This window comes from Choloepus didactylus, chromosome 6 (genome assembly GCF_015220235.1).
Source record: "Choloepus didactylus isolate mChoDid1 chromosome 6, mChoDid1.pri, whole genome shotgun sequence".
NCBI classification, from domain to species: domain Eukaryota; kingdom Metazoa; phylum Chordata; class Mammalia; order Pilosa; family Megalonychidae; genus Choloepus; species Choloepus didactylus.
The window spans coordinates 60,617,393-60,644,987 of NC_051312.1; the positions used below are offsets into that span (position 1 = coordinate 60,617,393).

The 27,595-nt window shown below is 33.1% G+C and overlaps 1 protein-coding gene across 5 annotated transcripts in view; it reads right to left on the reverse strand.

Moving 5' to 3' along the window:
• The window catches only part of PRMT3 (protein arginine methyltransferase 3), a 186,414-nt gene that overhangs the window by 117,441 nt on the left and 41,378 nt on the right, over nt 1–27,595 (reverse strand). For all 5 annotated transcript variants that reach the window (XR_005217397.1, XM_037839241.1, XM_037839242.1 and 2 more), the window contains 5 exons: nt 26,729–26,888; nt 25,199–25,343; nt 21,093–21,158; nt 13,145–13,266; nt 1,030–1,129 (listed from right to left, as the gene is read on the reverse strand). Coding sequence is in view for 4 of the 5 variants with exons in the window: in XM_037839241.1 (XP_037695169.1) it covers nt 1,030–1,129; nt 13,145–13,266; nt 21,093–21,158; nt 25,199–25,343; nt 26,729–26,888 (593 nt within the window). In the remaining variant the exon portion in view is untranslated. The remainder of the gene's footprint in view (nt 1–1,029; nt 1,130–13,144; nt 13,267–21,092; nt 21,159–25,198; nt 25,344–26,728; nt 26,889–27,595) is intronic.

The following is a 27,595-nucleotide window of genomic DNA, read 5'->3' on the forward strand; positions in this document are numbered from 1 at the left end:
TTAAAACCATTGGAAAATAAGTGCTTTCTCCAAATCATCTTTTCCTAGTCTTTAGAGAGATGCTGGATTTTTAATCATAGATGAGAAAATTCCTATCCTCCCATTCAATTGATAAGAAAACACAAAGTGCTGACACAATTTTTTTGGCATGGGAAGACTAACCATACTGTCATTAGGGACTGTTTAAAAGATATCCTAGCATGAAAAACATCAATGCACTGCTTCACATACAAACAACAATAACACCAACAAGAATGACTTGCACCGGCTCTAGGCTGGAACCTATTATTACACTAAATCTGAAATTTTCCAAAGCTCCTTGAAATTCCTGCTATTTTGCTAGAACTATTACTATGGTTATTTAAAATTTATAGGGAATTCAAAGCAAAATTCATTTCCAAAATTTTTTAATAAATTTCATTTAATGAAAAAATATGTATCAATGTATTTTTTAAAAAACAAGCTTTCTAAATGTTAGGGAAATCCTTGTTTATCTAGAGATATTTTAACTTTTCATTTTAATTGGCCTATCAACAGTCTCATCAGTTGTCAAATACCATTAATTTTACTTTATATACATTTTTAAATAAAAACACTGTCTTGACTCTTATGATTTCAATGGGAAACTATAAAGCTATAAAATATACCTTAATCTCATTATTATACAGTACCAATAAAGATAGGAATTTCAGTATGACAGTAATAGGGACAGCATCATGTCAATTTTGATGGAATAGTCTAAAAAAGTCTTTTAGGAAGTTTTTAGGCAACATAGTTAGGTCTATAATTTTAGAGAGTAGAAAATTAATACACTATCATGATTTTAAAGGTAAAACCTAATTTACTCTCTTTTTAAAAAAATTTTAAATAGCCATTAAACTACCAAATAAAGATTGCAGCTGTTTTTAAAATAACGCCACCATTCTGTCACTTCTATATAATTAAATGCAAAAAAAAAAGCTATGACATCTTTTGCTTTTTATTTTTATTTTACCAATAAAACTAATTTTTTTTTCTGTAAAGACTTACCATCCATTCAGATATAATAACATCCACTTTTTCTACAGGAAGATGAACTTCTTCAATCTTTCCTTTAATTAGTATAATAATATCTTCAAGTTTATTTAGTCTGAAAAATCATAATGAGTTAAATTAGTAAATAGGATCTGAAAGCTAGTCAAATAATGTGTTTCTCACTAACTTTTCATATTGTTTTGTAGAACTCAAAAGTAAGTTCAAAGTTTATTTATCCCCTGACCACTATATTTTTTAGTCATTCTATGAATGCCCAATGTTTCTGGTAAATACGGCAATACACTAAGCCTAAATTTAAAACTGCAGCCTGAAAAGAAACCTGAATTTATCAAGAATACGTATCAATAAAGTTACTGATCTTTAAAAAAAAAACAGAGAGAAGGGGGAAGAGACAGACCAGACACACAGAAAACAAAATTACGTTTTAAAGGGAAGTAGTGTGCCACCATGGAGAGACAATTAGAAACCAGAAGCCCTTGGAATCCCAGCTCCTCTAGTACTTGTCAGTCATGTGATCCACACCAAATCATTTAATAACCTCTCGAAGCCTGTGTGTGAAGCTATGTATATACCCTTAAGTACCATATAAAAATGATATTATAGTGACTAACAGAATTTGTATAAAACTTGAAATTCTACACCACACAATTTTTTCTTTCACTTTGTCCAATGGCATTCACTAGATAGTTTTAAATGCTTGATTGTAAGATTGGTATATTTTTCAACCATCCTTACTTTTTTTTAATTTTGAAACTACTTAAAGAGATAATTTCAGAAAGCTAAAAGCAAGCTCCTGTTTAAGTATGTATCTAATTAAATAGTCAATATTCAGAAGATGTAAATTTAAATTACAACAAATTTTTCCTGCAACAAAGGAAGGATTTTTTCCTCCAATTCTGAGGCCCTATTTAGATAATGGAATCCAATGAAATGTATTCATTTTAAGGATAAAGTTTGTTGAATTTCAAAAACAGAGATTCCCAGGGGACATAACCAAAATCAATACATAGAACTTTTCTATTTCCCACCAAAAGAAAATGAGTGCCCCTTTTCAGAAAATCCCCCCAATTCTGACAGTCACTGATTTTCTTTCTTTCAGTACAAATTAGATTTATATTTTGTAGAATTTCATAGAAATAGAATCCTGTTGAACATAGTCTTCTGTCTGGCCTCATTCACTGAGCATAATCTTTTTTAGATTTTTGTATGTTTCTGTGTATATCAGTAGTCTGGTTCTATTTATTGCTGAACAGCATTCTACTATACGGATATTTTTGTTTGTCTATTCAACTGTGGATGGAAATTTGGATTGTTTCCAGCTTTGCACTGTAATGAATAAAGCTGTTATAAATATGGTAGTATATACCTAACTTTTTAAAGAAACTGCCGAGCTGTTTTAGAAAAAGGATATACAATTTTATATTCCCATCAGCAATGTACAAGCATTTCTATTATCTAACTCTTGTCAAAACTTAATATTGTCAATCTTTTAAATTTTGACTGTGTAGTGAGAGTTAATTTTGGTTATATTGCATTTTCTTGATGACTAAGCAGTTTTTCATGTGCTTACTGGCCATATTACCATATCATCTTTTGTGTAAATTATCTGTTCAAATTTTTTGCCCATTAAAAAAAAATGGGGTTAGTTGTATTCTTATTATAAAGCTGTAAGAGTTGCTTTTAAGTTTTTAACGTATAATGTATCATTCCATTTATATAAAGATCAAAGTTAAGTAAACTAATCTATTTTACTTAGGGATACCCAGTTATGTAGTTAAATTATAAAGCAAAGCAAGGAGATGATAATCATGAAAACTCAGGATCAGAGAGGAGGCAGGAAAGGCTTCTGACTGAGAAAGGGCAAGCAGAGGTAGGTAGGATTTTGGGGGGCTGGCAGTGTTCTACTTCTTGTTCTGGATGATGGTTACAAAGGTGTTTAATTTGCTATTTATGCATATTTATGCATACTAACCATGGCTGTTTTACATACTTTTTATACATATGTTATATTTCACACAAAAAAGTTGAAAAGGATGCTTATATCCTATTTGGGTTCTTTCAAAAGGGTATTTAATAAATTTCTGATGAAATATGTGTTGTTTACTGTAATATTTATTAAGGCTTTAATAACCACAAACACTTTAAAGGAAACAAAGAGCAAACTTTAAAATAACAAAATGTACCCACTGCCTAGAAATATCTTCAGAACAGTTACGCCGAAACAAGATCTGTGTTCTGTAAGAGGCCATCTGCTCAAACTGTTTATTGTCTGCTACAAGTCATAACCCTATTTGCATCAGTAATTACTTGTTGTTCAAATATGAATGTAACAGGAAAGATTATGATTTCAGGGAATACACTGGGAAAAAGACAAAGCCCCATAATTCCCAGTAATTCTGTATTAAAACAGCTCAACACAGATATTGTTCAGGCAGTTAACCTTTCATTAGACTGTTAATCTTCATTACCACCTGATTTTCCATTCATGAAAAAATAAATCATAGATTTTATTTACTTTGTTCATGTGGCTACTCACTAAACCTTTCCTTAGCAATAAAGCATTCCAAATGAATTCTATCTCTGAAAACATCTGCTCAAAAACCAGCATAGCTTTAATCTATAAAAATATTACATTGTAATAAAAAGGGTATTTTTAGTAATTTTCTTACTCGAATAAGCACTGAAATTATCAACCTTTCTTAAGTGAGAATTTCGTTAGAACACAACACTCTTTCCAATCTTAATGTGGAAATTTAACGTTTATTTCATGATAAAGGAACATCATCCTGATTAACTTATCTTGTACTGGACACATGGAGATAAAAGAAAGAATATGGTCTAAGGTAAAGAGAATAGTAAACAGCATAGAGCACCACAGGAGCTAAGATGATAAACACCCAACCAAGTAAGTGACATCTGAGCCTAGGAAAAGTTGGATCAACCACAAAGATGTGGCTATGGGGGTGGGAGAGGGTCATGTTTTGTGCACAACTGCCTATGTGTATATATGGGAGAGAAATGGCAAATCTGAAAAATTTAGGTTAGTATGACTACAACAACAAAAGGTAGTGTGTAGTGACAGCATTGGAGGTAAACAGAGGTGATGCTAAGAAGTCTAGAGTTTACTTAAAGACAATGAAGAGTCATTATAGGATTTTTAGAATGGGAAACACAAGATCAAATTTATAATCTACTTTGCCATATATGATTTAGATAAAAAACATGGTCCATATTCTAAGGAAGAACATGGTCTAGTAGGGAAACAGACAAACAAGCCTAAGGTACCATGGAGGTTCAAAATTTAACACGTAATCAAGTAGGTGACATCTATGTACGTGACAAAACAATTCTAAAGTTCACCCTGAAGAATACATGGGTAACAATAACTTTTTTTAAAAAAAAAAAAAGCAAATGGGCTAGGGACGAAGGGGAGGCCCTACCATATACAAAAATATACAAGGTATAATATTACTTGCTTTTAGATCAATGTAACTTACAAGTGCACTTAATTATTTCTCTTCTGTTCCCCAAACCCAATGAACAATAAAGTAATAAAAAATGTAATAAATTCTTAAGTACATGGAGATTTTAGGAGGGAATATCAAAGAATCAAAGATTATGATAATTTAAGGGAGAAAGAGGAAATGAATCATATTGGCAAATCCATGAAAAAAGACTCTACTCAGTGCACACTTAATCAGAGAAGACTGTAGTGGAGGTGGAAGCCATTCCTCATAATGCAAACCTCTGTAATCAGGGGATATAAAAAGGAGAGTAAGAAAGTAAATGAAAATTTTTAGCAGAATGGTACCCAGACCAGCTTTTCCCTCCCCTACCCTCAGAGAGAAAACCCATACCAATAAGCTTTATTAGAGAATTTAGTTCATTTATAAAAGTAAACAAAAATCAAGAATCCTTGACCATTTGAGGTGGAAAGAGATTAAGTCCCACAGAAAATAAATCCTACCAGCGAGATTATTTCAAATGTGGGGACACTGGAATCAGAATAAGGCCATTCCATGTACTGTCCCATTCTCAAATGTATCTCTTGTATTTACAGGTGTGTAATAATGGAATTACTAGCATTGAAATTAGGAATAACTCAGCTTCTGACAGAGTGGGGGAAAAGTGATGAAAAGAATATGATTCGAGCAGAGAAATGGGTTTTCAGTCTTTGGTAATGAATGATTTACCTGTTTTTGAACATTTGATATCCTAGGTCTTAAAGATTCATTCATTCATTTGTTGAATAAGTATTTATATTGAATATCTACTATTTGCCAGGTATCCTTCTATGTACTTGCAGCAGGCACACCAGTGAACAAAGAAGAGAAAAATCCCTGCCTAACCTTGGGAAGCTGATATTCTAGTGAAGTTTTACATTTCTTATGGATTTCATCTCCTGTAGAACTTAAGACTTTAGGACTTGATAGTGATTTCTGATAGTAGGATCATAGGTATATTTTTTAGTTTTTTCTTTATCCTTTCTTATGTTTTCCCAATGCAAAAAACATTTTTGTTCCCTTTCTTCCTTCTTTCCTTAAAGGGAAGGAGGATTTGGTGGGGAAATCAACCTGGCTACACAATGCAGAATACATAGAGGAGAGCAGAGTCAAGGACAAAGACAAAATACAACCTGGCCCAGTTACATGGAGATGCACTAATTCATGTGCCAGATATAAGACCATAAATTAAGGCACTTGTTAGCAGAGGAACAGATTTGAGAAACATCATGGATCTTCAGTTAACAGGACTGTGTTCTCCAGTAGCATACATTCAGTAAAGGAAAGAAGGTCAAGGATGAATCTCAGGTTTCCAATTTCGACCTGAGAGGAAGAAGTTAATGCAGTAAATCTGATTTACTCAGTTCTCATATCCATGGCAATGATCCTTGATCAAACTCTGAGAACAAAACTCCTGGAAATATTCACATGGTTACTGCATAATAATGTTACTCCAAATGCCCAAAGTGGCAGGTCAAGATAAACCACACTGATAGTATGTTTAAAGTAAACATGAGGATTCATGATGTTCACCTGCTGCCTGGTTTGGGGTCTGGACCGTGACTGGTCACATGGCAGGTATGCGACTATATGACCAGATTCCTTCAAGAATTATGGACTCTAAGACTCAGGCAAATTTCCTGGGTAGAAACATCTCATATATGTCTCTATGGTTCAGAGCTGGACAAAAAAGTGTGTCTTGTATGACTCTTGCAGAGAGTGAGGGAGAACTTGGAAGTCTGTACTTGACCTCTATAGACTTTGCCTATGGTTATGTTTTTCCTGCTATTCTGAATGCACTGTATAGCCATTGTGGTAATAAATCTTAGTCCTGAGTACAACTTTATATTAAGTGTGTGAGTTCTTCAGTAAATCACTGAACTAGTGGGTGGTTGGGTGACCCCTAAGACAGGACCACTGAACAGACAGGAAATTAAGGGATTTGGGGATAGGTTTTGAAGTTTTGAGGGAGGAACTAAATTCAGTCTGCTTGTAAGGTGTCTTCATCACCACACTCAACGTCTTCATCAGAGTTATACGGCTTTTCAGCGTATAATACAAGAAAGGATAAAGAAGAAACTAAAAAATATACCCATGATCCTACTATCAGAAATCGCTATCAAGTCCTAAAGCCTTAAGTTCTATCGGAGATGAAATCCATTAAAAATGTAAACTTCACTAGAGTATCAGCTTCCCAAGGTTAGGTAGTTTTTTTTAGCGGTTCAAAATCCTCTTTAGCTTTACCTCACCCGTCGATGTTATTTCTATTAAATTCAGCAACAAAATATGAAGGAACATCCCTTATTTCAAGAAATTTTGCTGGTATACTTTGTGATCTTACTCCAAATCTCAGGTATATTGCCACTATATTCAAAATAATTACTTTAGGATACTTCAGGTCTGCTCAAAAACCTTTACTAAGCTCCTGCCAGTATCAGACACTGCCAGACAGGATAAAAAGATGAAGATAAAGCTCCTGTCCTAGAGTCTAGAGAAGGACACTTACAGAAACATGACAACAGATCAAAATATTCTCCAGGCTTTCTTAATGCTTCATTTCTAACAGCATTCCAGACACCAGCAATATAAGAGATTGCATCTTTAATGTCATTCTAAGATTTAAAGTACTGTGTTATGCCTGTATGATGGATCAACCTTCTCATGAAAACTCTTCTGCAATAACATCCAAAAGTCTGAATAATGAGCTATTCTGTGGCTGAGTGAATGAGAAAAGAAAGGCAGCCCGGGTAATGCTAAAAATATTACCAGAAGCTACCTCTGTTTCCAGAGGGTGAATACAGTATACAATTGGCTGGCAACTGAATAGCTTTGCTATCCTTAGGTAAGTTTATGTTTCTAAATCATCAGTCACTGAGGGTTCAAAGTATGAAAGCAACAATAAGAAATAATTTTTCATTCCTTCCGTGTATGGCTTTGAGTTCTATTTGTCCCTGCTAATAAAACATCCTTGAAAATTTGGGTTTTACTTTATTCATGTCTGCAATCTCAGAATAGCCACCTGACCTTCTTCTAAACCCTACCATATATATATTTGTCAGTTTACTTCAACAACCAAAACATACTCCATTTTAAACTTGTTTCTTTAGAAACATTATATCTCTTTTTTAAGTAAAGAAAAGAGACAAATCACCTTATTTTGCCATTATTTTGAACACAATTCAAGGACTGAATGTTGAATATATAAAAAATAACAACAGAACATGTGTTTGAAAAGTATCCATCTTTTAGGATTTACGATTTAAAGTAGCTTCACAGATGTAACCTTATGGACTTTACAGATGAAATTCTAATGTGTACAGCAGATTTCTGACAGAGACAAGAGCTTCAGGAATGCTAAGATGCAGTCTATAAAGACAGACTATTTTCACTGACTGATAACAGTTATAAAAAGCTTCAATATGCAAGAATAGACAAGCATAGAAGTTGAAAGTGGAGTTCAAGAGAGGTGGCTGAACAACAAATAACACTAGCTAGAGCTTGAAGCTTTATGTTGTAAGATAATACAGACTGAAATGGAATAACAAAAAGAAAGATATATTTTGATACCTGTAATGAATGATCATTTTAGATAACCATTCAGATGTAAAGTATTATTGGAGGCATTGATGACAAGCTAAAGATAACACTATTAATAATATTATAATTATAGCTAACATTTAGTAAACAGTTATATCCCACCCACTTTGGCAAAGCACCATAAACAGATTTAATCCTTTATGAGATAAATACTATGGTCAACCTCATTTTATATATTACGAAACAAAGCATTTTAACAATATAAAAGAGCCAAAGGAGGAACATTCCTGAAGAAAAGTACAACGTTGGCTTAGTCTAAACAAAAAGACTTGCTTTTCAAATTCTCTTTAGGTTCTAAGTAAAGTAAACCATTGAATGCAATCAATACATATTCTGTAGATGGCTAAATGGGGATGTAGCATAGCAAATTAACTGGCTCTGAGGTTAGACTATAGAGCCAGACTGCTGGGTTCTAACCCTGGCTCCACTTCTAATAAGGAGAATTATGTAATTTCTGTGCCTCAGTTTCTTAATCTCTATAACAAAAGGTAATAAAATACTGTAATTATATTATACTTCATATAAAACTCAATAGAAAGTACTAAATTAATAGAAAGTACTAAATTAATGTTAGCATTTTTTATTATTAAATTGGAGTAACTGAAGACTGAGTGCTAAGTAGTTTTCAATAAATGCTCTCATGCACAAAATTCCTGTCTCTAGCCCCAAGCTCCAAAGAAAGAAAAAGAAAAGAAAAGAAAAAAGAAAAGAAAAGAAAAGAAAAGAAAAAACACTAAAATATATTGAAAGACACATTTACTGGTATGATGTACAGGACTGACTTTAAAATAACCAAAGGGGGGGAAAAGAATGCTAAAATGTTGATAATTATTGAAGCTGAGTGATATGCACACAGGGATCTATACTAGTCTCTCTTCTGTTGTGTGGCTGAAAATAACTGCTATTTAAAATTATATATTAAGAGACAAAATATATCCAGTAGTGTAAGGACACAGACCACATAACTGTTCTGGGGAAAACATTTTTATTTTATAATTTAGCAAAATATATGTAAAGAACAATTATTCACCTCTGCACTAATCACCATGTCAATGGTAGTCGACTGACAAAAATCATGCCTATAATGGGTTTTGAACCTGGGCCTTTAACATGAGGTCAGACAAAGGTCTACATGAATACCATCATATTTTGCTAATAACAACCACAAACTTTTCTAGTTTCCATCTGAGAAAAAAAATTAGGAATTGAATGACAAGGTATTCAACAAAGCAACCAGATGAATAACCCTGGTCATTAGTACTAAAAACTGAAAAAATGATAAATCTGCTTCCTTGGCCTTCTACGTATATTTTCTTGCTTAGTTTCTACACTGTATAAAGGGGACAGGAACGGGGGTAAGCATTATAGATAATTAGAGAAACAGCTCTTACTTGTATGCAATTAGTTTTGTTAAGTAAAACTTACTACAAAGTCACAATACAAAGCTATTCCCTTTGAATCAACAGTAAAGTTTCTAGAGAAAAAAGTTAAATAATACTTTTTCTTCACTAAGTTACCCAGCATACACTTTCATGTGCAATGTATTATAGAAACATCTTTTGCCAAAGTTTATGTAAGTAAATAATACTTATATAAATATTATGTAAGTATTATATAATATACTTATATTAAAACATATATAAGTAAGTTCATTTAGCTAAACAGGTATTTTTACTGAATATAAACTTCAGTTTTAGTAATTTTGTTATACTCTCAATTCTCAGTAGAAATCTTTGCTACAAGTACAATTTCCCTAGCAACTAATGTTAGAGAAAACAAAATAATTATTTGAAGTAGTGAAATTGATTTTGGTTTCTTCACTATACTTCGTATCTATGCTATGTCTTACAAATATCTGATACTTCAGCAAATATTTCAGGTATGCTTTCTAGACAACAGGGAATCTCATTAAAATTATACCTTAGAAGACTGAGTAGACCAACACTGATAAGGATGAAAGACCATTTGACACAGTAAATCTTACAGCAAAGAATAGTTTGAAATATTCACTTTATACTCTACATTAAAATTAGGGTTCCATAGTAAAAAATTTTTGAATGGAACATGATCAAACTCCCTTTACAAAAATACACACAGAAAGTATAAAAACAAGTGCTCTGGCTCAACAGTGACTAGAGAGGGGAGTCCTTGTTCAAATAAGCCAGGTGTCTCTAACTATTCTAACTAATCTATCTCATGCCAAAAGTTTGTCAGAGTTCAAGTTTTAGGTCCTAGTTCTATTGCTTGTCCTAAGACTTTTTTTTTTCTTTATATATATATTTTATTTTTTTTAATCATCATTTTATTGAGATATATTCACATACCACACAGTCATACAAAACAAATCGTACTTTCGATTGTTTACAGTACCATTACATAGTTGTACATTCATCACCTAAATCAATCCCTGACACCTTCATTAGCACACACACAAAAATAACAAGAATAATAATTAGAGTGAAAAAGAGCAATTGAAGTAAAAAAGAACACTGGGTACCTTTGTCTGTTTGTTTCCTTCCCCTGTTTTTCTACTCATCCATCCATAAACTAGACAAAGTGGAGTGTGGTCCTTATGGCTTTCCCAATCCCCTTGTCACCCCTCATAAGCTACATTTTTATACAACTGTCTTCGAGATTCATGGGTTCTGGGTTGTAGTTTGATAGTTTCAGGTATCCACCACCAGCTACCCCAATTCTTTAGAACCTAAAAAGGGTTGTCTAAAGTGTGCGTAAGAGTGCCCTCCAGAGTGACCTCTCGGCTCGTTTTGGAATCTCTCTGCCACTGAAGCTTATTTCATTTCCTTTCACATCCCCCTTTTGGTCAAGAAGATGTTCTCCGTCCCACGATGCCGGGTCTACATTCCTCCCCGGGAGTCATATTCTACGTTGCCAGGGAGATTCACTCCCCTGGTGCCTAAGACTTTTAATGAAATATACCATGCTACATTGCTATGTTGAAACCTCACTATCACTGTATAAATATCTTGTTATATTCTTTTTCTTTCAAAGTTAAAAAACTATGTGCTGCACCTAGACTGTAAGCTCTTACAACAGTCACATCTGTTCCTGAGTTGTAATGGTAATCTTCAAATTCTGAGATGCTTTGTGTATGACCTGGTCAGTCTCCGGAACGTTGGGTATCTGTGTGACACCTTAAACTCAGAGCTAGAGCTCGGTAGCTGTGAATGTCGGTATTACCTCAAACAGCAGTTGTTTAAAAAGCTGAAAAAGATTTCAGACCTCAATTAGAGATATGAATAAAGCAGATCTGATTAGGACTAAGGCAAATTAGGCCAAAGGGTAAAGGACGATATTGACTGTGTTTTAAAACTTCAACTTTTGTGTGAGACCAAGGAAAGAGATGGTTATTTGGTGCAGGATCTTTATTTTCTGCAGCACACTAAATAATTTAACTTGAATGGTCAGCTTATTCAAACACCATAATTACATGGAACTTGAACAGGAAGTGAGATCTGGTAGGTTTGTACAGGTTAGTGCGAAATCCTGATACATCCCAAAGTAATTTGGGCAGAGAATAAAAAATACATTTGCAGGACCCCCCTGAGGAACTGGGGACAAATGCAGAAATGTTGGACTTCCCCACCTGGGTTATTACTGATACTCTCACAAACAATGAGGACTAACAATTTAGTAGGACGAGCCCTCGATCTTGGGCTTGCCCTTATGAAGCTTGTTACTGCAAAGGAGAGGCTAAGCCTACTTATAATTGTGCCTAAGAGTCTCCCCCAGAGAACCTCTTTGTTGCTCAGATGTGGCCTCTCTCTAAGCCCACTGGGCAGGTGAACTCATTGTCCTCCCCCCTTACATGGGACATGACTCCCAGGGGTGTAAATCTCCCTGGCAACGTGGGTCATGACTCCCAGGGATGAGCCTGGACCCAGCATCATGGGATAAGAAAACCTTCTTGACCAAAAGTGGGAAGCAAAATGAAACTATTAAATAAAGTTTCAGTGGCTGAGAAATTTCAAATGGAGTCAAGAGGTCACTCTGGGGGGCATTCTTATGCGGTAGACAGATATCCCTTTTTAGTTTTTAGTGTACTGGAACAGCTAGAAGGAAATACCCGAAACTGTCAAACTGCAACCCAGTAGCCTTGATTCTTGAAGACGACTGCGTAACTATGTAGCTTACATGGCGTGACTGTATGATTATGAAAACCCTATGGCTCATACTCCCTGTATGCAGTGTATGGACAGGTGAGTAGAAAAATGGAGACAAAAACTAAATGAAAAATAGGGTGGGATAGAAGATGGAACACTTTGAGTGTTCTTTTTTACTTTTATTTTTATTCCTATTTTTATTCTTTTTAGATTAAGGAAATGTTCAAAAATTGGGGTAATGAATGCAAATCTACATGATGGAACTGTGAACAGTTTATTGTACACTGTGGATGAATGTATGGTATGTGAACAGATCTCAGTGAAACTGAATTTTAAAAAAAAATTCAGAAGAGTAAGACTACAAATGTGAAGAAGTTTTAGAAATACCGTAGTCAATTTGTTTCATTTAAATGTTCTTTGTAATATATACACAAGAGTGATATACAATAAAAATCCATTTCTAAATAAAAAAAGAAAGCTATGTGCTCACATAGCGAGGATAATTAACTTATATCAGAAACATGTTTGTGGAGAATCCTGTGACTATTGCTGTATCTCTATAGCTCTGGATTTAAAAGTGAAAGATAAGAAGGAAGGAGCAATTTTTTTATCTTTACATGGATGGAAAAGCATTCTCTTATGACTACAGTTTTCATTTGCTGAAGCGAGGTCCATACATCTCTTTTGGATTTCTGCCCACTGGTGCAGAAGCAAGGTGATATTTTTACAGAAGGAATACCAGTACTGCTTTGGGACTGCTACTCAAACAAATAAAAAACAAATAAAGTTTGAGTAGCATTAGATAGCTATTAATGACAAGAAAACCTCTTAAATAAACAACTGTCAAATTGAAAAATAATCTTAAATCAAGCCTTAAAATGCATCTACCTTATGATATCCATTGCCTGGTAAAGTATTTCTGATTGATCAACTCCAAGAACTTTCTTTGCACCAGCTTTAGCAGCAAACATAGAGAGAATTCCAGTTCCACAACCAACATCCAAAACAACCTGATGTAATTTAAAAAAAAAAAAGACGTTATTTGAAAGGCATGCTATTTTAAATTCAATTGTTACAGTGTTTTTGGCTAGGGATAGATAAAATGTGGTCATTTCTACTTGCTAAAATTGGAGGTATTATTACCATAAGTTGTTTTGTTGGCCACAATCTGTTGCAATAATGACCAACAATACTAAATTTAAGAATTGTTTTATATGAAATAAGTGATTTCCATTGACTTCTTAGTAGGGAATTATTTTGTGCTTTTTTATTTCCCTATTGTATGCATGGTCTAATTTGGGCTCAGTGATTCTAAATTTTAACAAAAATAAACTTTCTAAAGTTTGAGTAGCAGGAAGTAGTTTAAGCAACATAGGTTGATCTAATACAATTTAAAAATTGCTATAAAGGAATCAAAGATGAAGAATATCACCGTATCCCCTTCATCATCCAAATAGAATATTCACCTCTTTTTAATAATACAAGTAAAATATAAACAGCTCCTAGAATTGTGTAATTTGAGAACTTAAGTTGTGAAATATTCAAATACTGGTAAAGAAAATTAATCAGAAGAACCAAAGTTTTAGATGATAACTGGGAACAGGGGAATAATTATTTCTAAATCAGCAATTTCATTTGGCTCTTCTCAGGAATGGTATAGTAAAACCTGCTCAGTTCATACTAAAAACAAAAACAAATCACCAAGGAAACCCATTAAGCAAAGCACTTGGAGGTACCCTGAGAAATTATTGAACAGTTTAGTGTTTTAAATCTTTCATGTCCATGATCTAAAATTCTATATACTTGTCCCAAAATATGAAGTTACTTCAGTTATCCTCCTATTATAAGTATTCAGTGAAAACCACTAAGTGCCAGGCATTGACCCAGGTGATGGGAACAGCAATAAACAAGACCCTGTCCTCATGCAGCTGAAAAGTTTGAGGCAGAGGCAATGAATAAACAAAGAACAGAAAATAATGTCAAGCAGTGGTAAGTGTTATAAAGAAAAATAGAGCAGAACACAAGTTAGAGTTGGGGAGAGAATATATACCCTTTTAGATTTCCAGGTAAGTCTGAGAAAACTTCTCTAACACATATGAGCAGAGAAATGAATGAAGTGAAAAAGTGTGCAAGGCAAAGATCTGGACGTGCATTCTAGCCATGGAAGATATTAAATGCAAGGCACAAGATTCCAGGCAAGAAAGATGGCTGATGAGAATAGATACTTCACTTAAAAACTGAGAGCTGAGTGAGAAAAAAAGAGGTTGCTTAGAGGTAAGCTCATGGTTAGGCAGGGGTCAGATCACAAAGAGTTCTTTGATTTTATTCTCAGAATGAGATCTAGGAATCTATTACACTGTTTAACAATTATTTTATTATTTTATTTTTTGACTAGGCAATAAATATACTCATATAGTTTAAATACCAAAAGGTCTGTTTCTTATTTATCCTTCCAGAGAATATTTATGTCTATATAGTCCACTATAATATGTCTTTGTTTCCCTTTTTTACAAATGGTAGCATATTATACCCACTAGCTAAGCATTACTTATTTTATTTAGCGATGTAATTTGGAGATCTTTCCATATCCATTTAAAGAGCTTCTTCCCTTTATTGTAGCTGTATAGGATTCCATATTATGGCTGTACCATAATCTATTGATAGACATTTGGATAGTTATAGACTATATACCACCCAGATCATGCACTTCTTGACCCAGGGAGTCCACTGTTAGGGATTTATTCTGTAATTGTACTCTCTCATATATAAAAAATTTTTTATATTACATATTACTGTATGCAGTATTTTTTTCCAATTAAAAAAAACAGAAACAATCTATGGACATCTCTATATTAGATATTAGAGCCATTAGAAGAATGTTAATAATGAATGATTTCCAAGATTTATTGATGAGTGAAGAAAGCTAAGTACAGAAGGACATGCACAGTATACTCCAATTAGCTATGTGGTCTTTTTTAAACAGTATACAAGAACACACACATACACACACAAACACAAAAAATTTATATAAATATACACATACGTGTAATTCTTATTTAATCCTCATTTTCCAAAAGATGAGAGTTTCAGAGTGGATAAGTAATGTGTCCAGGCTCATAGAGCTGATAAATCATAGAGCTAGCATTTAAACATAGGTCTACTGCTTATAAAGTCTGTATTTTAATTATATTTTAATTGTGTATTAATTACTTATTACATGTAGCTCAGAATAAGGTGATCAGGCAGATAAACCAACACTTACTAGAATGAAGAAAAAGGTGTAAATGATATAAAAATAACTAACATTTTATAAAATAATGAAGGAATTTGATTCATTTTCCTAAAAAGAAAAGGAAAAAGAAAAAAAGTGATTTTTTACACTTTTACAGTTATTATAAGGGTAGATAATAAGCAAAAGCATAAAGAAGGCACCTAATGGGATTTTTTTAAATGGACTACAAATAGAAATTAATTGAGTGGTGATAACAAGATTAAATGCTACCCAGAGTTCAATTAAATCTGAGAAACCATATGGCTTCCACAGGAGCTTTGCGAACTGAAACAATATTAAGAAAGGAAGGAAAGAAAGGAGGCAAGGAGAGAGGGACTGAGGGAGAAGGGAAGGAGAAGGGAAAAAAGTAAGGAAGGAAAAGATGTTTAATGTAAGTATCCTTTTGAAAAATGAACTTCCACTGTGTGCTACATATTATGGTATATAAACTAATGTTGTGATATAGTTTTTCTACAGGATAAAAACTAAAAGAAACAATGAAAATTTACGGAAAGACTGCTATTTTATATATTTTTTAAAAGAATTATATTTCAATAATTTCAGGAATATACTTTGTTATGGCACACAGAAATCATATGATCCACAGGATGAAAAATAGAGTAAGTTAATATGTAAATAATGGATCCCACTCTAATTACTTATTCTATATTAACATAATGGTGCTCAAAATATAGTGGCATAGGGTTAAGGGCACTAGGGTAGGAGGAAAAAGCCCTAGATACTTTATAAATACACACACACACACACACACACACACACACACACACACACTGTTGTTAGCTGGGTGCTCGAGGCAAGTTAATTAACCTTTGGTTTCAAGCTTCCTCATGTGTAAAATGGAGATAAATACTTGCCCTGACTACTGACAGGTATATTGTATAGTGACAATGGGACAACATGTTTGAAAGAAATCTGTAAATTATCAAATGCTATTTAGATATATAGTTTTATATTTTCTAAATCTGAGGACAGAGTGAGATACAAAAAAGTATTCCAATCACTTAAAAATATAAAAGCTGTAGATTATCTAATATTGTTAATTATAGAAAATTATGCTCTGCATGTGTTTAAGGGGTTAAAATTAATGCCTATAATTTTTTATACTACAGTGTATTTCTGAATAACCAGAAATGCCAAGCACAACTAATTACAAATTGATAAGCTAAAGGCAAATATCTTAGGCAAAGTACCAAAGTACCAATTATAAATAAGCCTTTTTTGACTTTGGCAGATTTAATCTCTTCAATAAGAAGAGTAAGTGGGACACAAAAAAATTACACATTATGTTTTCCATGGTCTTGTACTTGGTGTGAAAAGGTATAATATAATACATACAACATTTCTATAATACTGTTACAATAAAAAAGTTAGAAGTAGAAAGTGATTGTGTATAAGTCTATGAACTAAATAACCTTGCTCCATTTATACAGAAATATTTACAATTACTTAATTTTTTGTTTATTAATTCTATGATTACTAATACTTGAGTCTTTTCAGTATTTTCTCACTTCTTTAAGATAGAAGTCTATTCAGGGGCTTAGTGAAGAAGGAATCTCTTAATTTCACCTAACAAATTCTTATGGTATTCATATAAAGTATTAAGAGAACATGGCTTAGAGAAAACCAATGATAGTGCTTTCAAATAATAGAAATAAAAGAATTTTAGAAGCAAAGGGGATTTTACAGATGAGGTCCAAAGAGATTCAATGGCTTGCCCAAAAGTACATAGCTGGTTCCTGATAAGCCAGGATAGTGATTCCAAGACTAGTACATGCCTAATTCCTATATAACATATTAGGGAGAAAAGTAAAATAAAATTAAAATCTGGGCGTTATCAAACTAAAATTATAAAGTAACATTTTTTAATAATAACAGAATTTGCTTCACTGGAAACCAAGTATTTTCTTAAACATAGAGAGTAAAGTAATTAAAGTCCCCAGCACTTGAAGGCAAATATAAAAATTAACTATGAAATAATCTTAGGCTACAATAGCATATAAAAAGCACACAAACAATGGAATACTGAGCAACTACAAGAAGGAGTGAAGCTGTGACACGCCACAAGGTGGATGGATCCTTTAGACAGCATTCCGAGTGAAGTACACCAGAAACCAAGGCAAACACTATAATGCCTCACCAATATGACTAACTACAATGTATCAACTCAGAATTGAATCTTAGAACATAGTCTAACAGGGAAGCGATTATTGCAATGGTCCCTAGATTGTAAGCTCTTACAGCAGTCAAATCTATTCCTGAATTGTAATGGCTGTCTCCAAACTCTGCGATGCTGATGCCTTTGTATATAACCTGATTGGTCCCTGGAACACTGGGTATCTGTGTGACAAATGAAACTCAGAGCTACAGCTCAGCAGATATGAATGCCAGTATTAAAGCATACAGCAGCTGTTAAAAAAAAAAAAAAAAAGAAAAAAAAAAGCTGAAAAAGAGCCCAGACTTCAATTAGACATATGAAAGAAGCAGATCTGCTTAAGACTAAGGCAAACTGGGCCAAAGGGTAAAGGTTGAAACTGACCTTGTGTTAAAACTTCAACTTCCATGTGAGATCAAGGGAAGAGATGTTTATTTGGTGTAGGATCTATGTTTTCCAAACAATATAACTTCTACACTCAATTTGTTCAAATACCACAATTACATGGAACTTTCAATAGGAAGTAAGACATGGTAGGTTTGTATAGGTTAGAGGGAAATAACAACACATCCCAAAGTAATTTGGGCAGAGAATAAAAATACATATGCAGGGCCCCTCTGAGGAGCTGCGGGAAAATGTGAAGTGTTGGACTTCCTTGCCTGGATTGTTGCTGATCTTCTCAGAACATTGAGGACTGATGGCTTGGTATGCTGAGCCCTCTGTCTTGGGGCTTGACCCTACAAAGCTTGTTACTGCAAAGGAGAGGCTAAACCTGCTCATAATTGTACCTAAGAGTCTCCCCCTGAGTGCCTCTTTGTTGCTCAGATGTGGCCCTCTCTCTCTAACTAAGCCAACTTGGCAGGTGAACTCACTGCCCTCCCCTCTATGTGGGCCCTTACTCCCAGGGGCATAAATCTCTCTAGCAACACAGAATATTACTCCCGCGGATGAATCCAGACCCAGCATCATGGGGTTGAGAACATCTTCTTGACCAAAAAGGGGATGTGAAATGAAACGAAATAAAGCTTCAGTGGCTGAGAGATTTCAAATGAAGTCGAGAGGTCACTCAGGTGGGCATTCTTATGCACTATACAGAAAACAGTTTTTGGGTTTTAATATATTGGAATAGCTAGAAGTAAATACCTGAAATTATCAAACTCCAACCCAGTAGCCTTGACTCCTGAAGACAATTGTATAACAATGTAGTTTACAAGGGATGGCAGTGTGATTGTGAAAACTTTGTGGATCGCACTCCCTTTATACAGTGTATGGATGGACGAGTAGAAGAATGGGGACAAAGACTGAAAGAAAAATATGGTGGGATGGGGGGATGGTTTGGGTGCTCTTTTTTACTTTTATTCTTATTCTTATTCTGATTCTTTCTGGTGTAAGGAAAGTGGTCAAAAATAGACTGGGGTGATGAAGGCATAACTATATGATGGTACTGTGAACAGTTTACTGTACACAATAGATGATTGTATGGTATGTGAATATATCTCAATAACACCGAATTTAATTAAAAAAAGATGAATGTGAAAACTAAATTAGCAATGGCATTCATTTTAAATGTCTCATATTGAGCTGATTTTAAAACTACATATTATTAAACTCACTTAACATATAACAATCAGTTCAATATTTAAAAATTCATACCTAAACTGTTAAAATAATTATATTTACAATATATGCGTTTTAAAAAAATCCCCAAGCACACATTTATTGTTATGGTTAAATAAAATAACTTAAATGTCAAAAAAAAAAAAATTAGCAGACGAACTTCCTCTACTTTAAAAAAAAAAAAGCATATAAAAAGCTAAGTACAAAGAGCTGATAATATGTATGATTAAAAAAACAAAATAATTTCTTGGTAATGGGGAGATCAGCAAAATAAACAAACACCATTGTAATGGTTTGAAACAGTATGTACCCCAAGAAAACATTTCTTAAATTTAATCCTTTTGGTGAGTGTGAACCCATTATAAGAAGGACCTTTTGTTGCGGCTACTTCAGTTAAGGTTTGGCCCACCTCAGTCAAGGTGGGTCTTGATCCTATTACTATACTGCTTTATAAACTGAATGAAATTCAGACAAAAAAGGTCATAGGAAGTAAGAAACTGAAATCGATGAAACTGTAAGAGAACGGAGAGGCCAGGAGAGGCCACCATGTGCACTGCCATGTGACAGAGAAGCTAAGGACCAAGGCTGCCCCAGAATACCCCAGTCTTTGGGAAGAAAGCATTACCTTAATGATGCCCTGATTTGGACATTTTCCCAGCCTCTTTCTAACCCAACCCATTTCATGGTATTTGCTTGAGCAGCCTAGGAAACTAAAACATACCATCATAAACCTTTCATGAATAGGCAATGTTTGGGCCAAAGGCTTTCAGAGCACCCAGAGAACAGTCCAACTGGGCTAAGTCACAATGAAACACTGCTTTTAGGTAAGAGGCATGGAAAATGAAAAGCCAATCTAGGTTATATTCAAAACAGTATAAAACTTAGGAAAGGGATTTTTCAAAATATATAGGTTTTGAGCCATTGCTGCAATAGCATACAAAGCCCATGAAATACCATTTAAAAGGTACCTTTTAAAATAGAAGTGAAAGGGAAATTAAAACCTGATCCGTTATCACTAAACATAACGGATCTTTCTTATGAAAGGAGAAAAATCCCCAAGCAAAGATTATAAATGGCAGGGAGGATAACATTATTGAATAAATTAGTGGACTAATTCCCAATAAGAAGGAAAGAGGAAGAGAGGGAGGGAGGAGGGGAGGGACAAAGAAATAAGAATGAAAATATTTGTAAGTAAAGGGAAGAAAGCAAATGACACAAATTAAATACACACACACAGTGGAAGACAATCTCTGAAATAACTAAGTATTAAGACTAATTGTAAAATATAGTGTCCCATAAAAAAGATAGATAAATGAGGTCTTTAAAGAAAGCATATAAAATAAATTCCACTTTATAATATTTGACCCTACTCATAAAAAATAAAGTCTTTAAATTATTAATTTTTAACTGATTAATACAAACTAGAATATAAATAAAATAGTGTGCTTTGGTATGGGCTTATCTAATACATTTGAAATTCACTGGAATTACTGTAAATCAAAAATACAGTATACACAAAATTATGTGGATAAGAAAAGTTTAACTACACTGTCACTGTAATTAATGAACTTCAATGTGAAAAAACAAAAGAATATATTGAATGACAGCACCAATCAACATTTCTGCTATCAGTATTGTGCACCACAGAGCAGCATCATAAAAGTCTTCCATGAAGTAAAGCCAGGGTAGATTAAATCAACTGCTACCATTATGATGACCCAAGACAGGATTTCTACTGCCCAAGAACAATAAGAAATGTAGCCTATGCTACTCACCTTGTCTTTGAAGATATGTGGATTTTGGTATATAAAATCTCGGTAACTTTCTGTTCGTACTTTGTCCTAGGGTAGAAAGAATAAAAATCATCCTGTTTAAAGGATAGTCTGAAAAATGCATTTTTTTTTTAAGGTAGATATTTGCTATCTTGTTACACATCGCTATTTTTCCACAGATAAGTTTTGCCTGGAAAACAAAGCTTTTTTTTTTTCCTGAAAGAAAATAATAAGAAACAGAAATGGCAACAACGTACAAAGGAAATTTTTATTTTTCAGAACATCACTGAGTCAAGTAAGACCCACCTAAGTTCTTATTAATGTACACCTTTTCTTCCTTAAACTCATCGTCACTATAAGATTTCAACTGATAATTAAAGTTAATATAAGAGACTGTGTTGTTTAGCTCCTAGAAATAGGGCCTGGAATCTAAAGCCTAACTCCCTGTAGTAAAGCTACATTAATAAAATAAGGGAGAAAAAAAAAAATACATGTAACAGTTACAGTTACGTATGAAAAATGAAGCTAAACTAAGTAGGCTTTTCTCAGAAAGTCATTGATCAGCACCTGATTTAAAATACTGTTCTGTTTCTAGAAATTTCTGTAGTGGGAAATGATATTTAAAAGCCTATAAAGCTTAGAAGTAAATTACTTGAGCCCTGTATTACAAGATTCTTATATTTTAGAGCCTCACAATGACCTGTGATGAAGGAAGGCATTCAACTCCAACAGTTGTGTGCGTTCATGAACAGAGTGATTTCCTTTTAAATAATCTAAATTGTGGCACATACTAACAGCAAATTAAACATTAAGGTACTCTGCTGCCAAGGCACTAAAATATGAGTATGATTAAATATCACACAATGAGAATTCTAGTTTTGGGTTTTACACTAGATAAAAAGAAAATGGTTAATAGCAAATGCTACAATATCAAAACGTTATACAATCCATTGTGTGCCTCCCCTCCCCCCCCAAATAAAAACATTTCTACATCAATACTAGAATTTTTTTAAAAGGCATATAAGGGAGATCTTTATTCAAAAGCAAGTGTTTCCACTTAATTACTGTACCTCAAAAGGGAAAATATCCATAATTAATTTCCTGCATTCTATGATTATTTCTAGTACTTTATAAAAAAAATTTTAAATCTTCCCCTAAAAGTTATTTCTGAGAATTACTAAAAGAATCTAATATTTAAATAAATGTGTGTGTATACATAAGACTAATTAAATTCTAAAACTGTCCTTTTTAAAGCATATCATTTTCATAAATTTGTACCTATTTGATGGTGCTCTTATACCATAAGCAGTGATTTTTGCTGAAACAACAAAACCTACAAAGGGCGAGTATCAGTCAAGAAAGCAGTCACTTGGAAAGCTATCACCAATCATCGCTTCACCACCGCTCCAACGTAATCAGCAGAATCCCAACTGCTGTCCTAACTCCATTCCCTCCTTGACTGAACCAAATCCTTCATTCTGGCTCTTGCTATATTCATCCGTTTTCTTTCATGTGCTAACCCCGAAGCAATGAAATCCAAAGTATACTGAACATAATGCCTTGTTCATAGCAGAAATTCAATAATTGAATCTTTGAAAGAAAAACTCCCTAAACATACAAAAAAGTAAGCAAATGAAAGACTAGTCCTTTCATAATCATTCCTAAAAATTTATTCTTACAAAAGATTAATACAATACAAAACAAGGTAGTAAACACAAATAGAAAATTAATATTTTGTACCAACCTATTAAAACTAAGAAACTGCAATACTAAGCAACAAGATAGTTTAAGATTTGTAAAGTGTCATGGAATTCATCCTATAAATATATTTCCTAATACAAAAAAAAAATTATGAAAATGAGGCTAAGGACAATAGAAAAGTGACATACTATAAATTTTACATCTACAAATAATACTGTTTTTAATTTATGTGTTCATGAAGGTAGACAGAAATGAGTTGGCTGCAGATACAATGAGGGGTATGCAGTGATTCCAAATTACTAAATGACACTGTGATCAGTCATAAATGATTTGGAAAACAAAAAAGAGAACGGTGCATCTCAGATCTATAATATTAGCCAACAAAAGTCATCTTCAGAAAGATAAAGTGAGCAGGAATTTTCATTCCTGTAACCTACTCCTCTATCAGTTGTATCTCTGGAATTCAAGAAACTTACTTTCATCTTAACTACAGAAAATAAGATCCCAAGCTACCTTTATTTGCAATTTTAATCAAAATGTTATGCCAAAAGAGAGTCAATAAAATATCTGAGACCAGGCAACAAAATATCCAAATCCTATTCCTATAAAAGCAAGGCCAATTGTAAATAAAAGTAATTCTTGTAAATATGGTTTAATTTTAAACTATTTATAAAAATTTGGTGAAATTCCAGTAATAGCACAATCTTGAACAGTTTATGTGTACCAAGAATTGTTTTCATAAGAATTAGAAGAAATATAGCTGGATATAATGCACACTGTATATAACTTAGCAAAATATAAAATGGATTGATTGAAATATATCCATATTTCCTAATTCAGGTCATCTCCAAGGAGAATTACACTGTGCAACAGCTAAGAGAAACTAAAACATGAAGAATGACATTAATAAAAATTTTTAAGTAATTCTCTGAAAGAGAAAAGATGGCACTGGAAACTTCAAGCTGGAGCTTCTTAAAACTATGAACATCAAAAGGACTTAAAGATGGTTAGGTATGAAGAATTTCTAGTTCTTGATTTTCTTTGTTAGCTGAAAAGTGTCCAGAGATTTATAAACGATAAGTACAAAAACTGGTTTTTCCTGATAATTGTACTGACAACACTAATATGCATTAACTATGCATATAGATAAGCGAGTCTCAGTGATGTTTACCTATCTGAAAAACCCAACACAATTTTCAAACCAAAGACAGTACAAATTCATGGCATTAAAATTGACGGGATGATTTAAAATGACTTAGATAAACTCCCTTAAAGAAAATATTCTGGACACAATGAAATTAATTTTAACAAAGAAAATGGAGTAGTCAATTTCTTTTAAGCAAATTCAGTCTGGAATTAATATAATTTATTACTTTTAAAAAGATATCTGTTATGTGTAATGCTATATACCATTACCCAAATGTCAACAAAAAGCACAACCAACTGTGACATATCATTAGAAAGTAATGATATGACATTGCTTTAAAAGACCCCATGTAATTACATTTACTATGAATCAGCAAACCTCCACTTTGTGATCCTGGAAAATAGTCTCAATAAAATACATATATGTTATTAAACAACTTTGGATTTTAAATATACAGGCTTCCAGTAGAGTTAGTCTTAGGTTTCCATGAAATAAATCCTTTTGAAGAAGGATTTATGAAGGAATTTTTTGCTTGTTTTAACAAAAGAAAAGGTAACAATGGTATATAAAATTCACATAAACATTCAAAATTTTCAATTTTTTTAAAACCAACTTTTTTTTACTCTAGTTAGACATTTCTGGTTTCACTGAGTTAATTACATTTTGCTATTTTAAAATCTATAGCATACTTTGATGAAATGTATAACTATCAAACAGAACTAGAAACCTAGATTTTAAACAGACATTAACATTATAAAAATTAAAACTAACTAGATTTAAATAGTTGGTTTGATCAATTTAGGAAACACTTCTATATCAATGATACCAAATGTAAAAAAAAAAAAAATACACCATAACAACTGTGAGAATTATTTATAATTAAATTTTATCAAAGAATCATTATTTATCCAAACTATAATCAGTACTGCTATTTAAAACATAAAAATTAATCATTTCCTTTGAACATTAAAAGGCAAATGTGTAATTTAATTATTCCTATTTAATAGTTGCTCTTGAGAAGACTAAAATCACCAGTTGTTTTTTCCAATGCTTTATTTTAATCAAAAAGTGATTCTATAATAAAGATTAATAATGATTTTAAATAGAATTTACAATTACTTTGATGCCTCTTTTCTACCCAAAAGGAGCTATCAAGAACCAGAGGTTTAAAGAGCAGTTCTCCTACAGCATATGTAGGAAGAACCCGTTTTATTCTATTTCTGATTCAGATGGATTTGGCACATTTGTGTTCTTTTCTAACCTTTAGCATTTCTTCATGTATCCCATAATGCCCGTATGAGCTGAAATAAACACCATCCTCATCCTCCTGGAGGTCCGCAATGGCAGCAGTAGATGACGAGCAGGTTCTGACATCTGCGTTCATCACAAAATCCTGAGCAAATTGTCTGTAATCAATTTGAAATATACCCTTGAGACAGGTTTACTGGACCATGAAAAAAGGAAAGGCTAGAGGCTTAAGAAGAGGAAGGGGGAAGGAGAGGAGTGTGATGAGCCTTTTAAATCATATTCTATCTTAAGCAAGCGAAAGCTCCCCCTGCTGGATCTTAAGCAACAGCCTATTTAAACCCAGTTGAAGGCATTTTCTCTGCAAAACACAGCACTGCCAGCTGCAGATTATAGCACTTTATATCTTTCAACTGAACAAAACAGGCACATTACCTTTATTTAACTTTATTATTCTATTGTTCCAAAATCTTTTTTAGCAGGTAAATCAACATAGCATCTTTTAACTATATTAATATTCTTTAAAACCGTATTATCTCATGGGAGGGTTAGAGAGGCAAAAAGTAGACCCAAATTGAGAATTAATTATTTACGTATACCCACTCCAGCTCTAAAACTCATTTCCCACTCTCAAAATGACACATTAAGACTCTATAAGAAATGCATGGGGGAGGAGTGCAAAGGAGCAGATAGCAAAGTTGGTGCTGCTTACACCATATAAACTCTTAGAATCAGGATTTTACAAAGACAATTGGTTAATACAATTGGTTACTACCTTTGCTGCTGGACATTTTGGCAAACCATCAAATGGGTATTTGGGCAGGAGTAACCAGCTTAAAATCCATCTCATAAAGCTGTGAGGTATACCCCTGCCTTACTGCTTGAAGTCTGGTCTGCACACCAGAGGCACTGGCTGCACTTGGGAGCTTGATAGAAATGCAGAATCTCAAGCCCTACTCCAGAACATGTGAATTAAAAATCTACATTTTAACAAGATCCGCAGGTGATCTGTACACACCTTAAACTTTCAGAAGTACTACACCAGAAGAATGCTAATTTATTCACAGGAGAAAACTCTCCCAATTTTATCTGGTCTCCTGATTAAATGCTGTATCACAATTGTATTTTGATCTTTTAAAAACAAAAATTTCAATCTTGTACTTTATCCAAACCTACAAAATGTTAATCTGTCCACTTTAAAAACCTAGGATAGAAAATATAAAATGGACAAGTCTATTGGAAACAAGAAAATTTAAAGGAAGACAATATCAATGAACAAAAATGCTCACGAGAACACTCAGAACAATTCCCATTAGTGTAAAAATAATTATGAAGAAAAATATCACAAAAGCTAAAAGCATAAAATTTTATATTAATCAACTATACCCACAATGTATAAAAATGCTACATCTCTTTGATACTGCTAAAATTAAACATTTACACTGTGCTTTCTATATATGAAATGTTTTACCATATTCTATTTTGTTATTAGATGTATGATTTTTGGCATCTAAATAATTAATTTTCTATAAGACTGATAAATTACTTCATTCTTTGCAGATCTTCTTGCGCTCTAGCTAATGAAGCTTCAGCAGACACTGCCCTGGCTTCCATGTGTTTCAGTTTTTCAACAACAGATGTATTTTCACTGAGTCCATTAGGATACGAAAATGAGACTGACATTGGCTCATAAAGATCTTCTATATCTAAAGAAATAAATGGAAATTATTATCAGGCTATGTTATAACAATGAAACAAGTATAAATACATTAGAAATAAGTATATACTAAATGTCTATTATGTGCACAATTGAGAAAAATTAAAGTATTTTTAATTAAGTAAACATTTAACATCCAAATTGTTTCTACTTGAATTCAAAGAGCATGCTGTTAGTCTGAGTTTTTCATTAGTTAGCTACAATGATCATGTATCTAAGTATTAATTATATTGAACCAAACCCAGGAAGAAAAGGTTTGTTAGAGAACAAAAAACCTAACATTTAATGATCATCAGATATTTTTCAAGTACATGCATTACATGCTCAAAACAAACCTAAGATGTAAATATTTATCCCTATTTTGACATGGAAAATAAATTTCAGGGAAATTAAGTGACTGACCCAAAATCATAAAGCAGTTCAGTGGAGAAGCTAAGATTCAAACCTAGGCCTGTATTTCTAATCCATGTTCTTGCCACTACCCAAGGCTACCTCTGAGCCTCCAGACCCTTCCTTATCTGTTAGAACAAGAGGTAGTTATTTAGTTGTTCCTCAAGGATGGTACCTAGATAAAGAATTCTGTAATTCCTAACTTTTTCTTTCTGGGCAAGAAGGAATGGAATCTATAAACTAATGTCTTGTTCACTCAAAATTCCTGAAGTAAACTTAACTGATAATATATAAATCATTAACTTC